A 21,497-nucleotide genomic window follows, 5' to 3' on the forward strand; every position below is an offset into this window, starting at 1 on the left:
TGGATGTTAACTAAACTTATGGTAATCGTCTCACTATACACACACACATAATGATTTGATATATATATATGTATATACACACCGAGTGGCCAGATTATTATGACCACCTGACATTTGTAGGCAAATTAGCTGTAAAACTGCAATGTATGGGATATGGAAGCCGAAGGCCTGTTCGAACACCCTTGCTGTCTGCAGTTACCAAGATAAAACATCACCAATTCACACAGGTACACAAGGATTGGACAGTCGAGCATTGGAAAAAAAGTCATGTGGTCCGATGAATCACGTTTCCAGTTGTATCATGCAGATGGCAGAGAATTTGGCAGAAACAGCATGAAAGCATGTACCCCACATGCATGAGTACAACCTTCAAGCTGGTGGGGGCAGTGTTATAGTTTGGGGCATGTTTTCCTGGCATGATTTGGGCCCTTTAATTCGTGTGGAACAATGTCTGAATAGCACCACATACCTAAGTATCATTGCCGATCAAGTTCATGCTATCATGTTGATACGTATCCCAATGGAGATGGCTTCTTCCAACAAGACGATGTGCCATGCCACGGTGCTCGTATTGTGCAGGAGTGGCTTCAAGAACATGAGGGAGACTTTACCTTGCTTAGGTGGCCCCAACAATCACCAGATCTCAATCCAATTGAGCATTTGTGGGATGAAGTTAAAAGAGCCATCAGGCAGCTGGTGCCACAACCATCAAATCTCACAGAACTGGACAGTGCTATTCATCAGGCCTGGTGTCAGATTCCCCCGGGAGACCTTGGGGGATGTCTGATGGCTTAGGCCAAGCGGGCCTAAACTGTCAGTCAGACATCCTTAGCAGATGGATTAGCTCCAGCCACTGCCCTGCACTCGCCAGCCTCGAGCCCAGCTTCTGGCTGAGTAGTGTTCTCTCTGTGGGAGCGCACTGACTACCAGGGGGCAGCTTCTACGTTGAGCATCTGCCCCCTGGTGGTCAGTGTGCCTCATAGCGACCAGTCGTTCTGCCATTCGGTTGATTTGCGTATTAAGCTTTTATTATATAAGATGTTGTACAATGTCAATTATATATCAATTAAAACTCAATATTGGTCATGAAGAGGTTTGGTTCTTGGGTTCTGATTGTACAATCACTCACTCACTCATTTCGCCAAAGTCTGCCATCTATCCATCCATTCAAATATTCAACAAATGTTTAGTCTGTGTCTACTATATGTCAAGTACTGTGAAAAGCACTGAGTGTACAGTCATGAATAAGGCAAGCATGGTCCGCCCTCAGAGCTCATGATCCCATGGGTAAAGCAGACCCAGAACAGGTAATTGTCAAGTGTGAATACTAGTAAAAAGAAATTCAGGGAGCTATACGAGTGCATCACAAGAGACCTTAAACCTCTGTGGTGTGTGTGTTTAGGGGCTCAATAATTTGGTCCTAAATAAATTATACTGCATCTATATGTTAGAATAAGAAAGGCCTTAAAAATGTTTTGGAAGATTCTTTAATGACATGGAAAGAGAATCATGGTATAGTAAATGAAAAAAAAAAAAGGTTACAAAATGGTATGTACAGTATAACTCCATTCTTATTAATATATAATATGTATCTGCAAAGAAAAATGACCTAACAGTTAACAATTATCTGAGTGTACAGCATTAAGGGGGGGGGGGAGGGGGTGTTTGTGCTTTCCCTACTTCCCTTCCCCTCCCCCAGATTTTCTGTAATACACACATCTTGCTTTTCACTAAGAAAAAGAATTTAAAAATTCATCAAGATGTTATTTTTGCCGAATAATTTGGCAAATGTTATTTCAAAGGACAATACACAGTATTGGTAAGGATTTGGGGTAAATCAACATTCACAAAATGTACCCTGCTAATGGTAGTATCATTTGCTACTAACGGCATCATTATAAACTCGGCAAAACAAAATCCTTAAAAACACAGGAAGTATTTCACTTCTAGGGATTAAGAAAATCATTAGGGATAAATGCAAAAAAATGCATATATAAACCCAAATGTCTATTTTTAAGTACATGGTTAAATAAGTTACTACATCAGTATGAGCCAATCCTAAATTATTAATATTAAAAATCACATTGCAGGATACTCATTGACATAGGTCAGTATTATCAAGGGCAGAAGAGTAAATATTATGCCCCATATAATACTGATTTAATATGAAAATGTATTAGTTTCCTAGGGCTACCATGACATAGGCCCACAAACTGGGTGGCTTAAAACAGAAACTTAGTCTCTCACAGTTATGGAGGCTAGCTGGTAGGGTGGCTGCTTCTGGAGGCTCCGAAAGAGGATCTGTTCCACGCCTCTCCCAGCATCTGGTGGTTGCTGGCAAGCCTCGGTGTTTCTTGGCTTGTAGCCGCATCACTCCAATCTCTTTTGGTTGTCTCATAACCTTCGTCACTGTGAGTCTCTGTGTGTCTTCTCTTAGGAGAATGCCAGTCACTGGATTAAGGGCCCATCCTAATCTATCATGATAGCATCTTAACTAATTACATCTCTCAAGACTATTTTCAAAGAAGGTCACGTTCTGAGGTTTTTCGTTGACATAAATTTTTGTAGGGCACCAATCAGCCCACTACATGTATAGAACATACATATAAAAAAGACTGAAAATCTATACCCACAGTATTTTTATCCCAGGGCGGGTTTAATGAATGACATAAATATTTTTCTTTGTGTTTTCCTGCACTTAAAAATAAATAGCTTATGTACTGTAGTTACATTTATGTAGGGATTAAGGTCTCAATTTATTGTATAAGGTGAAGATTACCTGTAGTCAAATTTCACTCTTTTCCCTCCTAGAGCTCACAAAATACAGAACACATAAGTGTATAGTGTATCTTCTCTCAAAAACATCCAACACGGCCACTTCTTCCTCCAGCATCGGAGTGGATTACTGGTCTTCTGGGTGAGCACTAGATGAAGTAGTTGGCTTGTGTTTACATGCTATATTGTACGAAAAAAGAAAAAGAGGTTTTCTAAGCATAAAAGTATAGTTGAAAGTGTTCAAGTTAAATGAGTGTATCATGAGATTCCACTGTTGAATTTTTTCATCTTTACAAAAAACACTACCAACAACGGCAATAAATTGAGAGTCATAAGACTACATAAAAAATAATTACTGATTTCCAAATGAACCCTTTTACAAGGTTAGGTATATCTGAGTCCTTCTGTCTTATAAGTACCGCACGCTAACCGATTGCGCCACTGGAGCTCCTATCTGAGTCTTTCTGGATTAAAGATCCAGGGGAAGAAAACTTAAGGAAATAATAATGTTGTGGATATAATTATTGCCAAATTCTGTCCTTTAAAAATTCTTCCCAAGTATACTTTCTTTTTAAAGATTTAGGACTGTGGTTGCTTTCATAACTTTGAAGATAAGTGAGCAATATAAAATTCAATTAAAAAAAGAAGTCTTGTCATGTACAGAGGCTGACATCGTGGGTAGTCAAAGAATATGTTTAATAAAAAATAATTAAACTTCCATTTGCTCTATAGAACATCATAGAAAGTAATTTAATAAATTACAAATGACTTTTTAAGACGTTTGCTCAACTACAGAAAGCAAATTCAGACTACACAAAACACAACTGGTAAATATTGCAAATGTCCAAAAGAAAAGTTGGACTAAGACTTGTATCATGAAACCTGAAACAAGGACTATAAATACAAGGCAATAACAGCTATAATTCTTTTAGTAACTACCAACACATACTTGGATATTCTTTCAACGGCAACTTTAGTATTATGTAATTCTACTGATATTTTTCCTTATAACCCTTAACTCTCTACAACCATATTTGCATGTTTTTTGTTTGTTTTTTTAAAAAAACCTGATAGCTGGATAACTTTCCCCCAATCAATAATAAATAGAAGTGTCTTGAAACCCAAGAGAATGTTTAAAGTTAATATCAGCCTTAATGTTTTTAAAACTGCAATTACCTTATTACATAGAAAGGGAATCACTAAGATGTTAACCAAATTCACTTGAGCATTAATTAGGAAAATACTTTATCTCATAAATTTGATATAAATTAGATTTTAGTGACAAGATCTAGGGCTTTCCCCCCCTTTTTCTTATCTTTCTTTCTTTTTTTTAATTGGGGAAAAGAATAAAGATCATGTGGGTAGAAGTAGAGTGAGGGAAGGGAGCTATGGATGGTGATGAAATACTCCACTGGCAACCTAAGTGTACTGTGTTTGAAAAACTTTGGCTATCTCAAAGGTGTACTCTGGTTAAACAAAAGTGCAATACTGCAAAGGGAAGAGACTAAATGTATAATATATCGTTTTCATGATGAAAAATTACTGCCCACTTCTCCTGGAGGGGCAATTAGAGTGACTATTGCTAAGACATTGCATAAAGGACTAGTAATTCAAAGTACTACTTTGGAAAAATACAAAGATCAATACCATCCCAATGGAACTTACATAACTTTTGTAAGTACATATAACACTGTCTCTCTAATAAGGGGCTAGTTATTTTACATACAGAAACAATTTACTGTTAAATGTCTTGTAAAATCCAATATAATTGCTTAATTCATGACAAAGCAATAGATTTCTATCATCAAAACATACTGAAAGTTTTTTTTCCAGTGAAAGTGGAGTACATTTTCCACCCTAACTGTATCCCCTTGCAAACTTTATCACTGACTTATTCAAGTACCAGAAAAATGCTAACATTTATCTCTCTTAGGATATAAGTGGTATTTTACATCCAATTCAGTTCTTTGTTTTATATGTATTTGCAGATAAACCTGGACCTCTACCTTGTCAGAATAATAGCAGCTTTAGAAGGAGAAATTGTATCACAAATCAAATATCAGACAAATTTTACATGGTAAATAAAGGGCTCCAAGAAACTGAGCAGAAGCCTTGGGCTTCATTTCGTGGTTTACAGGTATAGCTCGTGTATTTTTTTGAGATTATTCAAAGTGCATTTTCAAAATGGGTGACTCAGTATATTTAATATAAACTGAACACCCAACACTGATTCTGGGCAACATTTCGTCTGCTTACACCTAGAAGAAACTCAAGATGAATTTAGACTGTTTGCATATGTTATCTGTTCATTTTGAAATATTACCATAACGTAAAACACAACTAGGAATCTACACAAATAAAGCAAACGAACAATCCTTTTACATGAAGTATGCTGTGCTGAAAGTTCTTTTCAGTGGCATTTCATGAGTTTGCCTTTTCAGAACCCTGGGAAGCAGACATTACTCATCTGAAATATAATTATTTCTAATGGGAGGCCAGACTTTGTGAAGTTAAAACTAAGTATGTCTAGAGGGTGCCAAAGTCACATGACACATGATTATTTTATGACTTGACTTTACTAATATCAGAGTTAAGTTCAGCGAAAAGCAAGTCATATTTCTTGCCAGATTAACATGATATAGAGGATGTGTTTAAAAAACCCCTGAAAACAAGTATAGAATTAGAAACGAATGTAAACTTCCTAAACTAACTCAGCTGAGGTAACAGGTAGCCAGTTAAATTGGCTGATTGGGAAACTTATTTCTTTTTCCAAACACACTTGTACCTGAATTGGAAACATCAGCAGTGCATCAAAACACTAGAGCATTTTCATGTAATTAAAGCAATGAATGGTGATGTAGATTCTACAGCTTTCATGACATTCATTAGCTGCCCAAATTATTGCTGAGTTTTGATCTGTAAATTATAGGTGTCAAGGAGGCTGTAAAACTATATTCAAATTAAATCAGTAATATGCATAAAGTATTCTGTGTTCACTGCAAATATATTAAATATACAACTCTTATTGAGCATAATTTTCATAAAATTAACCCCCAACAAAATTATAATGCCTTTTGTTGTAATTTTACACCTTTATGTAGTTGATAGTACATACGAGTTCAAAAACTTATGAACCTTAAGAAATATTACATGCAAAATGTCTCTGATAGCAGTTTGCACTTCTAAACAAATAACTGAAATGTTCGGTCAGTAAGTTATGGATGCACTCCACACTGGGTATTTACAATGAATGATTAAAGAAAAAAAAATCCAAAACCAGTTCATAATTTAAGCATCGTCTAGGAATCAGTCTTCGTTACTAGAATCTGAGTCCTCGGATGATGACGAGGTACTGTCAGATCCAGAGGAAGCATCGGCTTTCTCTGAACCCTCATCTGTGCTGTTTTCATTGAGAGGACTCGGCTCGGTTCCCCCTTTGTCTTCCTGATCGCTAACTCTGGAATCTTCTTCCTTTACTTCCACAGACTTAGACGAGCCTAAGTCACTGCTCTTGCTTTTCTGTACATCAAAAGTATTGGACTGGGACAAAGCTGGAATCTGAAGATTAAGGCCTGGAGTGAGAAGCCCTGGGTAGAGTATATTAGATAGTAGCAGTGGGTTAAGAGCTAGGGAGTTGGCAGCTGCAGCTGCATTTAATGCAGCAGTAGAGGATGTTGAAGGAGAACTTGACACAGAGTTTTCTCCACCATTCTCTGAATTTTGGCTCTCTGTCCTTTCTTTTTTTCCTTCTAGCTCCTTACAGTCATTTCCCTTTTTCTCTTCTGTTCCAGATTCTGCAGGCTTTGTCAAGAGTCCGCCCATGCCCAACAGATTTGGTAATCCAGGCATTCCTGACAGCAGCATGGGGAACATGGCAGCCACGTTTTTAGCTTCTCCTCCAGAAGAAAGGCCGGCAGGCATTCCCATCAGCCCTGCAGTTACTTGCAGTGACTGCAAGTTTTGTAGGTTTTGTTGTAAGGCCTGAAGAGTTGTGAGATCCATACCTGGAAGTAATCCATTGGCTAACAAAGGACTGCCTGCAGCACTGGTGGCATTGGCAGCCGCCGCCGCGGCCGTGGCCTTCGCAATTCCACTTTTAGGCCGTCTCCCTCGCCTGCTTACTTCCTCTCTCACAACAGGGCCAGTGAGAATACGTTCGTACATACTTTCTGGAAGAAATCCCTGAAAAAGAAAACCATTAATAACAGCTATATTAAAATCAATAGCTATTATCTTGTGATATAAGTAACCTACTAAAAATAATTATTAATAAACTTTGTATGCATAGCATAATCAATCATGCAAGAGATCCCCTAATTTCTTACTATTTTTAGTGGTTTGAAACAGCTCTTCCACCTCTCTTTTATCATAAGAGAGCGGAGAGGCTTCTAGCTTTCCTCCATATGGGGACACATTCATTTGTAGAATAATTCCAGAAAATGGAAAGTCCAAAGAAACTGTTTCTTGAGGGTTACTCCCTATACCCTTCCATGTGTTATGTCAGGAACTGTTCTGGAAGACTACAGTGCCCTTCTTCTAATCTAGAATAACAAAAAGGAAAGGACAGAGGAAGTGAGTGGGAGGTCAAGGTTAAAAAGAGATGCTTCATATGAATTTTTTTACTATCTCTTTGGGAATTAGGGACACAGCAAAGCTGAAAAAGATACTCAACAGGGGGAAAACCCCTTGGCTCAAAACTGCAGCAGCACCTGCAGACTGGGAAGCGTCAAGTCCAGGACAATGGAGAATAATCATACTACTTTCTTATTATTCTCCCTGACTTTCTCGGACTCAAAAATCCTAGAAGTTTTAGGAGTTTAGTACCTCCAGACCAGCATTGTCCAACAGAAAGATAATTTAAGTTACATAAGCAATTTTAAATTTTCTGGTAGCAACATTAAAAGGTAAAATAGAAATAGGTGACATTAGTTTTAGTAATATAATCTATTTAACATAATATAAACAAAATATCAGTTTAATATGTAATCTGTGAGAATTATGAGATATCTTTTCTTTTTTCTAAACCAAGTCTTCAAAATCCAAAGCCAGTGTTTTACTCTTACAACACATTTTAATTCAGACTTGTCATATTTCAAATGCTCCATAGCCACACAGGCCTAGAGGCTACCATCTGTGACAGTTCAGTTCCAGACAATGGTTTGAAGTAATCTCATGGGATTGTTTTTAAATTTTGTTTTGAATGGAACAACTTATTTGTCCTCTTTATATAAGCACTAGGCTCCACAACAGAAAACAAGACAACAAAAGTATGCAAAGAAAAAGAACATCGCATCTGCAACTCCACCATTCAGAGATAGCCACTGCAAATGGTTCAGGATGTGTGCTTCCGTTTTTCTTTTGTACATAAATACAAATTCTACAATTCTCCCCACCTCCTTTTCTAAAATAAAATGGAATCACACTGAACATAGTTGTCTAACCTGTACTTTTCGTTTGGACACCTACAGAAACAATAGCTATTATTCACTCAGCACTCACCTCGTGGTTAGGCCTGGCTATTCCAAGAGATGAACTACTATCTCATTTAACAGACTGTGAACTTTCTCTGCCTTCTCATTAGATGAGCCTCTAAGATACAATTTTTCAAATATTTGCATGATTTTCTAACATATGGGTAAACTATTAGCATATTCCCAATTTTATAATACTATATTATGACTTTTATGTAATTCTTTCACCACATCTGTGATTATTCTTTGTGGCATTGTTCAGAGATATAATGAAATGGCATCTAACTTTTTAAATGATATCTGAGTTAGTGTTTATGAAATACTCACAGATTGTTTAACAACATCTCCCCATTCAGGAGCGACTCCATATTCTGAATTTTCTTTCAGGAATCTACACAAATCTTTCAGAGGAGGAGCAAATGCACCTCCAACCTGTAAACAAAAGGACTCACAGTGATAAATATTATAAATCTGTCATGGTTGTGAAGAGAGAGTTATCTCATTTCATTATGGTTTCTCCACCTTTGCACTACAGACATTTTTGGAATTGTGGTGTGGAGGGTGGTCCTGTGTACTGTACACAGTTAATCAGCATCCTCAGCCTCTACCCACTAGAGGTCAACAGCATCCTCCCACTGCCCTCTCCCGCTATCGCCCCAACACCCACCTCACTACTCTTGAGTGGCTATCAAAAATGTCTCCAGACACTACCAAGTATCCTGGAGGACAAAACCGCCCCCTGTGGGGAACCACTGCCGTGGATGTAGTGTTCTGGGCAGTGCCAATGCTCAGGCACAGCTAGTAAAGTGCCTTTTTTATTTCATTCAACAGCTAAACCAAAGATACAAAATTACAGGCCACGCCTTTCCCCACAAATCTGCTAGGTTCAACCCATTTCCAGACCTGTTAGAAAATATTGCATAATGAACAGTGTTTTAGAGATCGCTTAAATATTGAATCCATAAAAAAGAACAGCAAAGATATATAAATACCTTTCTGGCATTTCTTCTGTTAATCAGCTGGACACGTTCTTCCCCAGTGAGACTGTTGACATCTAGTTTATTGGGGTTTCTACAGCGATGCCTTTTTTGTTTGGGCCTCCCTTCATGGAGCTGCATTCTCTAAAACAAAAGACGCAGAAAGAGCCTTAAAATCTTCACTTGTGCCAACAGTACAATGAGCTGATTAAGTAATTTAATCTGGTAATAATGAAGATATGTCACTTATTGTAACATATCTTACAGGTTATATCTTCAATATTTCATATAGGAGAATTTACCCATTAGTTAAACTCTAAAAATATGTAACCTTTAAATATTCTTATATTTAATATAACAATATTAAATACAACTTTAAAAATTACTGCACGAATCTTTTCCTCCAACGATAAGTTTAAACATTATTCTAGGCCGTCATAAAGGTTAGTGCATCATGATCATTCTGGATGAGAGGAGGCTCCCGACACAGACATTGCTGGTTCCGTCTTTAATGCCTTCAAAGACCACCGTGTCCTTACAGCACTGCTTAGAGAAGCTACCAATAAGGCTGGGTCGGCGCCCTCTAACTTGCAGAGTTCTTCCCTTCCTTTCCTGGCAAGTCTCACCTGAAACAGATTTTCTCTGGGCTCTGACTCAATTTATGTCTCCAGGCGCTACCAGGTGGGCTAGTGGCTTTCATTTCTCATCATCTCACCGACAGACTTTCTTACCTCTTTCCACATAATTGTTACAATGCTCAAAGGCATCACTCTTACTTTACAAATGAGGCTTCCGGCTCAGAGTTCATCTCCCTCAAGGTCCTGCAGCCTGTGAGTGGCAATATCTTGCAATAAAAATGTTTCTGGAGACCCTTTCCCCCTTCCCACGTGTGAGTCCATTCTGTGGGACTCTTTCCCCCTTCTCCCATAAGGGAGTCTGTACTTGTTCTTCAATAAATCTCCACCTTTGCTATGAAAAAACAAAACAACTCTTTCCATCAAACCATGCTGCTTAGTTTTGCAACTGTCAACAAAACAGGGCTGGATGTTTATAGCTCCTTCCAGCCGATCAGAACACTTAAAGGGACTAATGCTCAAACTCTTCAGCGTGGCATACCAATCCCATCACAGCCAGAATCTAATTCAACCTTTTCATCCAGTTACTATTCCCCCACAAATTCCCTCACAAATTCAGAATATCAAACTGGTCATTATTTTATGTATATGCCTTACACTCCTATCCTCCTAAATATATATTACAGATACAAATACATTAACTCTCTTCATAAGTGTTTGATAATGCCTAGAATATGCTCCTCTGTAATAACATGGTCAAATGCCCAGTAATTCGTTTATGATCCGTCAGTGACATGTCAACTCTATTTTCCTTCTGTCTTTCCCCAGATACTTTACTTTGCCTATACAGAGTAATCATTCTTTTATCTGCTTCCCTGGCATTTTATACATACCCGTTACAGTATATATATATACACACCACGTTATAATTATTTAGCTATAGATATATCATAATAGCACATGTGATCATTAAATCTTTAAAGTATCCTAGGAAAGTTAAACTAGTTATTATTTCATATTCCTTATTGTAATAAAAGCTGCTTTTAAAAGTGTCAAAATCTTAACAAAATTATACAAAACATTATAATATAAAGTTCATTTGCAGTGAAAAATAATAAATGGATACAAGTTTAAACAATTAATAAAGATTCCTTTGCCGCAATAAGAGAAAGGTATAAGAATCTTTTAAAATAGCAACCAGCACACAATAGTTTTAATAAAAATTTACTGACAATACATACTATTTTGTAGCCTGCAAAGTTATAGCGCTGAACTAACAATTCTCATTATTTTTTTAATTGAAATGTTCATTCCATGGCTGCTCATCAGATCAGTGAAAACCCCTCTCCTCAGAACTATAAGAGCTTTATCTGGCCTTTTATTTAAAATCAAAAGGAATTAAATGAAAGCTCAAGAATCTGTGGTATCCTTTGAGAAAAACTAGAGATCTGACAGAAATTCAACAACTAAGACCGAGGGCCTCTGTTCCACACTAGTAGGTCATTTCATGGTGACAGTAATAGAAATGTAAAATACTGAACTAAATATATATTACAGATACAAATACATTAAAATATGCATTACAGACACAGCCCATTCTTGGCACTGGAGTTTTTATACTTCCTTTTCATTAAACAAAAAAACAAGGTAATTAATTTTCTTTTTCTTAATGAAATAATAATCACCGTGCATATAGACTTCAGATTTTTATTTCTTAATCATTGACTCAATAAATATATACAGGGAGCCAGACACGCTTCTATGTATCAGGAATGATGTGCTAAGTGCTTGGGATACAAAGGTGAATAGGACACAGTCCTTAAGAAGCTCACAGGGTAGTAGAGAGCCTCAATGGCTTATCCATTTACTATTCATAATGGAGGCAGATGGAGCAGGCCTGCTAGGGTCACTGTATGAAGGACATGCTTTACTCTTTTTCTTAATAAAGTACAGAGAAATGTCAAGGGGGATGGGCACAAAATTTGGTACATCAGTATCTGTAAGTAACATATTGCAAAATGAAATAATATGTTTCTATGAGTGAGAAGAGCCAAATGCTCATAAGGTAGTGAGTAGCATTTCAGGGATATGGAAAAGGAAATGAAATATAACGATTCTGCCTTAGCCGGTTTGGCTCAGTGGATAGAGCATCGGCCTGCAGACTGAAGGGTCTTGGGCTCGATTCTGGTCAAGGGCACATGCCCAGGTTGCGGGCAAATAAAAAAAGAAATATAATGATTTTCATCTTTGATTAATGTAACTAATTGTGCATCTGGAGAGACACAGCTGTTTCCTTATAACTTGAAGAAGAGCTTAAGAATAGTAGTTTATTTGTTTATTTTTTATTAGATCTTTATGTTGAAAGTATTACATATATCCTTTTTCTTTCATTGACCCCTTGTAGCCCGCCCAAAAGTACTAGTTTAGATACTGAATTTAAGACTTTATTAGTTATGAGGCCTTAGACAATGTACTTGAAATTTCTTTATCTATAAAATAGTCATAACAATGCCATTTTGATAAAATTGTGTTAAATGATATAATATATGTTAAGTGCTAAGTGTAAAGACAAGCACAGCTAAATCTCAATAAATGTTAGCAATGACCATTATTATTATTTTAAAACAAGCCCCTTGAGGGAAAGGACGGGAAGTTTTATGTCTCTACAACCTGTACTGAGTCTAGCAGTACTCTGTGTTATCAAAGGTGATTTTTCTTGTTAAATACTTGTGGAACGCAGAATGGAAAAATGAAAAATGACACTGGATTGTATCATGGGGAAGGTCATAATTATTTTTTTCTGTGAATTTTCCTCTAAGTCTTGGGCAGAATACATATTTAATATAAGTGGGTGAGAATTTAAGCTTCAATTACAGGTTTGGTAAATCACTGAAATAACATATACCAAGATTTGTAAAGGATCACCTACAGGAATAAAAGCTCCTAAATCTTCCACATAACCTGGGTGCTCCTTAAGCCATTTTTCCAAATCCTTTCTCTTCGGTGCGTCATCACCAGCAAGTCTTGTTCCATCTTTCAGGTGAATGACTGGGACTGGACTTTCTGTGTCAGGAATGCCTTGAGGCTGAGGATAGGACAATGCTGGGTTTATCCCTGGAGTAATTTGGGAGGTGGTTAAGCCCAAAGTAACCTGGAGAAAACACCAAATGAAAATGTCATTTCCATGCTTATTATTCTAATTTTGTTCTAATAAAAGATTTCCTTTTGAACAATAAAAAAATAAGTTGTTGTTTAAACATCTGCAAAATCTTTCAAATTTAAGATTTTCATGAATCTTGGCCAGTGTGGAATTCTACTGAGATACAATCTAAAACTATGTAGTGTACTTCTAATTTCCTAATTATTAGTCTACAAAACATTCACGAAACAGTAATATATAAGTTTCGTTGGTTGAATTTTGCCCTCAAGGATCACTAGTTTTTATGTATATTTTTACTTACATGATTGGGTGGTTTATTTTTGTTAAAAAAGAGGACGTCAACACCTTCTACATTCTTCCTCCTTCCCCGCCTTTTTTTGACTATAGGCTGGTTGTCTAATATAACTCCATTGGCACCAGCAGCAGATTGATTGGAAGTACCTAATCAAATTTAAAATGAAAAATAGTGATAAAAATCTTGTTCTTAAACATATTAAAAGCAATCACTTTTTTAAATACATGGAAGTGTTAGTTCTAGTTTATATGTCTTAAATCAAGCAATTTTTACGACTAAAAACACCAACAATTTGTCATTTAAAAATTTGGAGGATTGTAATTTTAGGCCTCTTTTAACCTTTGATTTATTTACTAATATCCTCCCCTGATATTCACTTATCTTCCTGTAGTTCCCCTTTTAGAGGTAGAAGCATGCCCTTCTTGTGTACAAGATAAACCTTTCCCTTTTCTTTGAATCCATTTATTCCTACTTTTGCAAGCAGCTTGTTTTATAACTTATCTTTGCTTCCTTGTGCCAAAATGTCTTGTTCTACATTAAATTCTTCTAAACTTAAAAACATGGCCTAACTCAAATAAATGAAAAATGAACAACTTCTGCCTTTTTTACAACTTTTAAAATGTTTAAAAGGTTTGTCTCTATTGTGTTCCTCTTTATTGCAATGAACTCATTCCTGAATTTCCCATAGTCCACTCTGCCCCAGCCTACTTAAGGTATTTTCTTTAACATCACCACTAACTGTTTAATTACAAAATTAAACTGACCTTTCTCATTGCTTATTTCATTAGGCACTTGATCAAATAAAAAATGTTTGAAAGACATATAAATGAAACAGTTCCATGCATTCAGTCATTCCAATAAGTAAATATTTATCAAATACCTACGTACAAGGTACTATGACAGTTCAAAGAAGAGTAAGAACGCAGTTCCTTTCCTTAAAGAGTGTTATAGAATCTAGAGCACTCTTACTAAGAGAAAATACAATTAAGGATCAGATCTTTGTTTTAAATGGTACCCAGTGTGAAATATATTTTCAATCATTCAGGGAGAATTTTTTGAGCGAGTCCTGTGAATCCCTGAAATTAGCATACCCTTTGGCTGACTGTACAACCATATAAAAGTTACCTATCTTCCTACTTCTCAGTTTCAAAAAAGTGCCTAAATTCAAATCATACAGTAACAAATAACTAATTGCAACGATTAAACATCATTTTTGCATATAAATGCTTTCATTATGCCCACACAGTAAATTTTATTATAATCAGATTAACAAATTATTATCCAATTCAAATTAAGGATTTGAAAATTCTTTCACTATAGTATATTTTAACTGTAATAAGCTTTCTTAATTTAATGTACCACTTTAAAAAAATACTATTCTGTTTTATAAGAACTTCTCAGGGCCTCCTATTCTAATGTAAATGAAATGTCTTATATTAATCCCCATTCCTACATGAACACTAACACCAATACCTCCCCAGCTCAGCTTTTTTTTTTTTTTTAAATATATTTTTATTGATTTCAGAGAGGAAGGCAGAGTGAAAGATAGAAACATTGGTGATGAGAGAGAATCATTGATCGGCTGCCTCCTGCACGCCCCTAACTGGGGACTGAGCCTGCAACCTGGGACTGTGCCCTATCCACGGAGCCAAACCAGCTAGGGCCCCAGCTCAGTTTTTTCTGTTGCCCATAACCAAGATTCACCTTCCTAAGTAGGCTCTGATCTTACACGAATCTCTCTCCAATAACAATCTTGTTCCTGCACGTGTCCAATCAGAATAAAAGACCATTCTTTCAGGGATGAGACATGTTATTCCTGTATCTTGTGGCTACCTTCACTATACCATCTCTATAATCTTTCCAAAGCTTCTCACTTTAACTTCCTCTACCAAACACCATTCACGAGTGACTTAAGTGTTTTTCTTTAAATTTATAATTATTCTCATGTTGAAATACTATCTGAACTCTTATCTGAATAAAATTACTTGATAAAATGATATTTTCACCCAAATATATAAGCTCCCAAAACTACATTGGCCTCTATGCTTTAACATTGAAGGATAAGTGATTTTTTATTAAGAGAGCAGATAAAAGAGGCTTTGGAAATGAGAGGCAATACTTCATGCTAAGGCGGTTACTACCAGGATATTCACCTGACACGGGCGTACACTTTGCAACACTGGCGAGGCTGGTCTCGGATGCACCTTGGAGCTCCCGCAGCCGAGGGAGGTGCTGCTGCTGGCCCAGCCCACAGTCGTCAGTGTCGGGCGGCCTTTTCTGAGCAAATCCTTGCTTCTGAAATGTCAGCTTCAAACCACCTTCCTGGGAAACAATCACCATTATTAAGTAAGGAACAATTTACATAATCTCATTGCAGGATTCCTAGAGAAATGTTTTACTTAGAAAAAGTGAAGTAATGCTGAAAAATTAAGTTATCTCTCTTTTGCTCATAAATCAATTGAAGAAAACATTAAATCAATGTCTATCTGAAGTGGGGAAAAAAAATCCAGGCACTATACACACTTTTATGAGCAAAACAAAGTTTTTCACATGACCAATATACACTGTAACTTTCAGCTATGGACATACATCTCTATATACGTTATTCAAATGACATTTTAGAGAGTGTAAGACACTGAGTAGTAAATTTTGCTTCAAAAACCACATAGAAAAAAATGAAAGGTTACTGAAAACAGGGCATGCTAAATGTTTAAAACAGAAAGTGCACTGACATACCATTGAAAGATTATATAGAAGAACCGAAACATTAGAAACTGTCAGACTGTTTAAGAAAGCATCTTGATCAGCAGAAGGACTACTTTCAGAAGCATAGGTAGAGGAACATATTTAATGATGATCCCTCTAGTAGAGCATTCAAGTTTAATAACCTGGATATCAAAAGGAAAATAATCCAAACACCAGAAAACAAGTCTGTGAAGGAAGTGAGAGTAAGAGCAGGCAGCCATTTGCAGGAAAAGCATGCTGCACACCACAATCGCAACCAGGCCCTAGGGCAATAAAAATACACATACGTCTTTGATTTTCACTGTAAACTCCTTTTCTCGTACATGCTTCTTCACCTTTGACATCTGTGCTGACTGATCATGTTCTTCCTTCACACCGGCACGGGGAGGAGTGGGCACACTGGGCTCGCGAAGCTCTGTGGCTGCGCCAGGGCTGTCCAGCAGCTTTGTGGTATAGAAAGAAGCCACTGTGTTGGCATCGTAACTTCTTCGAGCTGAAGGCCACTTCCCTTTCAGAACTGTTTGACAAATACTGTCCAACCGGTTGATCATCACACGATCCTGGAAGAGCATACCATATCCAAGTTTAATTGTAATAATTAGGCCAGACCTTTGGATACCAAATGGCTCCAAGCCTTGCTGCATCTAACGCTAACAATAGATGTGTATTTGGTATGCATATTCTCAGACACATATCACAATTCTGTATGAAATTATTCAAACACAAATTCCCACTGGTGAAGTTAAAAAATATATTATAAAGATACTTTTCTATAGTTTTGTTTTTATAATGACAAAAATAATACAGGTTCCCTGTAAAAACAAATTCAAACAACCCAGGAGTACATAAAAGAGTAGAGAGTTCTCTATTCCTCCATGTCCCAACATCACTTCCAAAGGTAAATAGTCTTATACTAGACTACTCATATACTGGAAGAATTGTATTAATCCAATCAAAACTCTTGCCACTGAATATACGTACACTTAAATGACCTTTTTTCCCTTTTTCCCCCTTGGGTCAGAACTTGCTATGATTAATTTCTCCAAGGAGGCTCAGTTGAAAGCACTCATTTAGTAAAGAAGCACTTGAATATTAATTTCTTTATGAACAAAATAATTCATTTTCTTTTACTCTAGACATTCTAAGGTTATATTTAGAAACATACACATTTAAGTAAATCTAATTTATTTAATAGTAGTACTTGATATTTTTAATGCCAACACTAAAACGTTCTCCTACATTTTGAGTGACCTGTTTTTCTACATAATAAGGCAATATAGAAAAATACTAAAAAAAGAGAACTATTTCAACAAGGAAATATTAATTTGCCTTTGGCCAATAGGAAGCTGCCAGCATGTATCCACTGTGTAAGATGTAGGCAGACTCTGGTGTCCCATTGTTCATCTGGAAGCTGTCCTGGGTCTCATCCTGGGTAGTGCTCAGTGACGCAACGCTTTCTTCATCGTAGGCTTTCATGTGAGGGGTACCTCCTGCTAACAACAATTGAAACTGTCTAATCAGACTATAAACTTCAAATCTCATATAATTATTCAGATACATCTGAAAAAGTTAGAAGCAAAAAAATGGTAAAAAAAAAAGGGGGGGGGGAATTCAAGTAGAATACAATACTCATCATTTTAAAAATTAGCACAAAAGTAAAATAAATGACACTAAGAAGTTTGAGGACAAAGGGTTAACAGAACATCCTGTAATGCGTAAGAATCTGACCCTCATTTAACTCTCTAGATCTGTTTCCCCAATACAGGTAAGCAGCAGGTTGATAGCCTATCTCTGGACTGAGAGAACCCTAAGTATCAGATGGGGTTACTGTAACTCTCGAGGAAAGCACTGTTGTAAATTGGGCGTGCCCCATGAGCAGCCCTGAAATGTATGCCTATGCAGCTGCTCTGGGAGATTCCAGCCTCTGTTTGGAGGTTCTTTAAGCCTGAGTGTCCACTGTGCCCACGTGATGTTAACTCACTTACTTGTAGCCGAACTGGATTGCTGCCAGGGTGCCTGCACAAGAGGACCACTGCCCACTCCTCTGCTGAGAGTTCCTATCCTGCATCTTCCTGAGTAGACAGCTGCCAAGTAGGGCCTAGGACACTCTTATTGGTCTGACTGCTTAATCAAAGAATCCTGGTGGCTGTTACAGAACATTATCTTCATTTGTTCACTGATCAACTTGTTCCAGTAAAACTATAATACTAAATTTAAGGCAATCACAAGGAAATAAAATTACTGTGTTAATACCTCTGTTTGACAAACTCAGTTTTCAATGCCCTGAAAACTAAAGTAATTCTCGTTTCCTTTTCAATAGTGCTTCTCTAAGAAAATCTGTAGACATAACATGTAAGCTAACAATTTTAAACACCCTAAGTTACCAAACCAATTTTTTTCCTTTTCATCTGTAATCCTGTCTTAAAATAGGAACAGCACTTTATGCATATACCTCGCTTTTGGACTTCCTCTTCTTCACTGTCACTTTCTTCTGATGACGATGAAGAGGAGGAGGAGGAGGAGGAAGACGATGAGGATGAAGACGATGCTGAAGAACAAGAGGAGGATGAAGAAGAACTGGAGCCTGAACGAGAGTGGGAACAAGAGGAGGAGGAAGACGAGGAAGACGACGATCTGGAAGAACAGGAGGACCTCTCGGAATCAGAGTCAGAATCTGAACTAGATGCTGACCCTCTTTTGTGGACGCGCTGTTTGTTAGAGGCAGGGTTTGGAGTCAGGGGCTCTGTTCTGGCGGCAACCATGCGTCTATCTGCTTCCCCTTTCCCGCCAGATTTCTGGTCTCCAGCAGCCTGTGGTAAAACACCATTCTTTGGACTGACAGGCTCAGACTTCATTAGTGTCCTGGTTTCCTCAGAAGACATGGATTCCTCTTCAGAAGACTGAGGCTCCTCTTTAAGGTTTTCATTTTTCACTTTCAGGTCCTCTAGAACAGTACCTTTAGCATCTAGGATCCTAGGTAGAGAGGTAAGAGGAGAAGCAGAAAGTGCGACCTGATATTGCTGTAAAAGCGGCGTGGAGGTCCTTGACTGAGCCATCCTATTCTGACTGTAGTTCCTCTGTGCTGCCATGAATGAGAGTTCAGGATCACGAAGGATGTGATAGTCTGTTCGGCTCACCCCATGCTTAGCGGCTCCAATAAGCAAGTCCCTATCATGAGGGCCACATTCCCACCAGACTGGCAAGTCTGGATTTGGATGGCAAAGCTTCAAGCGTTCACACAATTGCGGATGGCGGAGCGCCTGTTCCCTTACTTTCCTCAGAAGTTCAATGCGATACAAAGTCCTAGAAGCACGTTCTTCTGTGATTGGCTGAATAAAAATATTTGGATCCACCAATTCTACATTAAAACAGAGCAAAGATATTAACCTCAAAAACAGTTTAGTATAGATTTAAAACAAATAATGCAACTTCTAAAATGTACCGCTACCTCATATCACTGTATAGTTTCCATAATTTCTTTTCAAAATGAGAATATAGTTTAAAAAGAAGTACTGAAAGTCATATAACATAAAATATACGAATACTGGATCTACACAAAGTAAGTAAAACATTATGAATTTTTGGAAGTACGTTAATATAAATAGGAATTTACTTTTAAGAAATTCCTCATGAATCATGTCTTACTATTCTGTGCCTTAATCAAAGAGCAAGACTTAGTTGACCTCACTTATAAATATATAAATTAAAACTGTTAAATGCCCCATAAACAAACTGAAGTCCACATATCCCTAACTACATGAGGAAACTCAGTCAATACAGAGAACTCACCAAAGGCTTTCTTACAATTTGAAGGAAACATGGGACATTCGTCAAACACTGTATGAACTACTAGTTTCAGATAATTAATTCAGTTTTAACAGAGGTCATATCTTTGTCAGCAGAGATACTGGCAAAGCAAGGATCTACAGAACTCTCTGATTGGTTTTTGCAACTTTTCTGAAAGTCATTTAAAATAAAAAGGTAAAAACAAACCATGGACTATGCAAAAATCAATATGGAACAGCAAACAAGAGTGTGGGAGTATCTATTCTACTTCCAAGATCTGAGAAGGTGTACAGTGTCCAACAGGTGCACACATTCTATTCATTAGTAAGTAACTAGGGTTATATAAGAAATAACATTATTTTTTTTCACTCAATTTATGCTATGTTTTTAAGCAATTACTAGACTGTTAGGACACAGAAACTTTTTTATTTTTTATATTCTATTGATTTTTTACAGAGAAGAATGGAGAGGGATAGAGAGTTAGAAACATTGATCAGCTGCCTCCTACACGCCCTCTACTGGGGATGTGCCTGCAACCAAGGTATATGCCCTTGACCGGAATCAAACCCAGGACCCTTCAGTCTGTAGGCCGATGTTCTATCCATTGAGCCAAACCAGTTAGGGCAGGACACAGAAACTTTTTAAGTCGTTTGAACCTAATATTTTTTTAAAATATATTTTATTCATTTTTCACAGAGAGGAAAGGAGAGGGATAGTTAGAAACATTGATGAGAGAGAAACATCGATCAGCTGCCTCCTGCACACCTCCTATTAGAGATGTGCCCGCAACCAAGGTACATGCCCTTGGCCGGAACTGAACCTGGGACCTTTCAGTCCACAGGCTGACACTCTATCCACTGAGCCAAACCGGTTAGGGCAAACCTAATTATTTATTAAACAGAACTATTAGGCCTCAGGTGCTGTGAAAAATTCAGAGACATTAAGGGCACCGTGAACTAAGGAAGTTTGGGAAACTGAGCTAAGTAAATGAAACCTCACTCACAAGTCTAACAAAAAAGAGCTACCTTTTCAATCATCATTTAGTAACTAACGCTCCCCTGCTCTTTTAAACCTGGAATCAAATGCGGTGAACTTATCGACATAGCTTTACACTGCTGTCAGAATGAAGAAGGTAAAAAGGAAACGAGGCCTCTTGGCACCCATCACTAATGGGGGACGAAGCACTATTCATTGTCCAGCTTTTAAAACCACTCATGGTTACAACAGACCTTGACTCAGACTAACACCTACTCGAATTACCTGTTATTTGGGGAATCAAGTGATTGGCTACTCTATTTAGCGGACTGACAATAAATCTGTTAGGGGGGAAAAAAGGAAACCAAGTCATGGAATTTAAGTCCTTTTATAATACACTTACTATGAGTAGGAAGCCAACGCTTTAGGAGGCAGAAATCTTATTCAACAAAGAATGAAGACAGCAGCTCACAACATAGCACTACTAAGTGGAACTGCTGACAGCTTCAAAAACCATGAAGTTTACCCCGGAACCATCCCTTAGATGAGCATCAGCACCTGGGATTAGTTGTCTTTTTTGAAGGCCCTGGGTGATTTCATCTTACTAAAACTCTTTAAAATGTCCTTTGCATGAAGGCCTCATTCCCTGCAAAATAATGCATGTAAATACGCCCTCTAGCCCAGCCGGGTGTAGCTCAGCGGTAGAGTGTCGACCTAGGAACCAAGAGGTCACCAGTT

General features: G+C 37.4%; 1 protein-coding gene across 8 annotated transcripts in view; it reads right to left on the reverse strand.

Moving 5' to 3' along the window:
• Window positions 1-3,454: 3,454 nt before the first annotated feature.
• Window positions 3,455-21,497, reverse strand: part of CHD9 (chromodomain helicase DNA binding protein 9) — a 111,270-nt gene continuing 93,227 nt past the window's right edge. For 6 of the 8 annotated variants that reach the window (XM_036346601.1, XM_036346600.1, XM_036346599.1 and 3 more), the window contains 9 exons: window positions 18,451-19,356; window positions 17,328-17,491; window positions 16,286-16,558; window positions 15,407-15,575; window positions 13,260-13,399; window positions 12,728-12,949; window positions 9,239-9,367; window positions 8,574-8,678; window positions 3,455-6,957 (listed from right to left, as the gene is read on the reverse strand). In XM_036346601.1, the coding sequence (XP_036202494.1) occupies window positions 6,082-6,957; window positions 8,574-8,678; window positions 9,239-9,367; window positions 12,728-12,949; window positions 13,260-13,399; window positions 15,407-15,575; window positions 16,286-16,558; window positions 17,328-17,491; window positions 18,451-19,356 (2,984 nt within the window). In that variant the 3' untranslated portion in view covers window positions 3,455-6,081. The remainder of the gene's footprint in view (window positions 6,958-8,573; window positions 8,679-9,238; window positions 9,368-12,727; window positions 12,950-13,259; window positions 13,400-15,406; window positions 15,576-16,285; window positions 16,559-17,327; window positions 17,492-18,450; window positions 19,357-21,497) is intronic. The other 2 variants (XM_036346603.1, XM_036346605.1) reach the window with 2 other exon arrangements.

This window comes from Myotis myotis, unplaced genomic scaffold (assembly GCF_014108235.1).
Source record: "Myotis myotis isolate mMyoMyo1 unplaced genomic scaffold, mMyoMyo1.p scaffold_m19_p_19, whole genome shotgun sequence".
In the NCBI taxonomy this organism is placed as follows: domain Eukaryota; kingdom Metazoa; phylum Chordata; class Mammalia; order Chiroptera; family Vespertilionidae; genus Myotis; species Myotis myotis.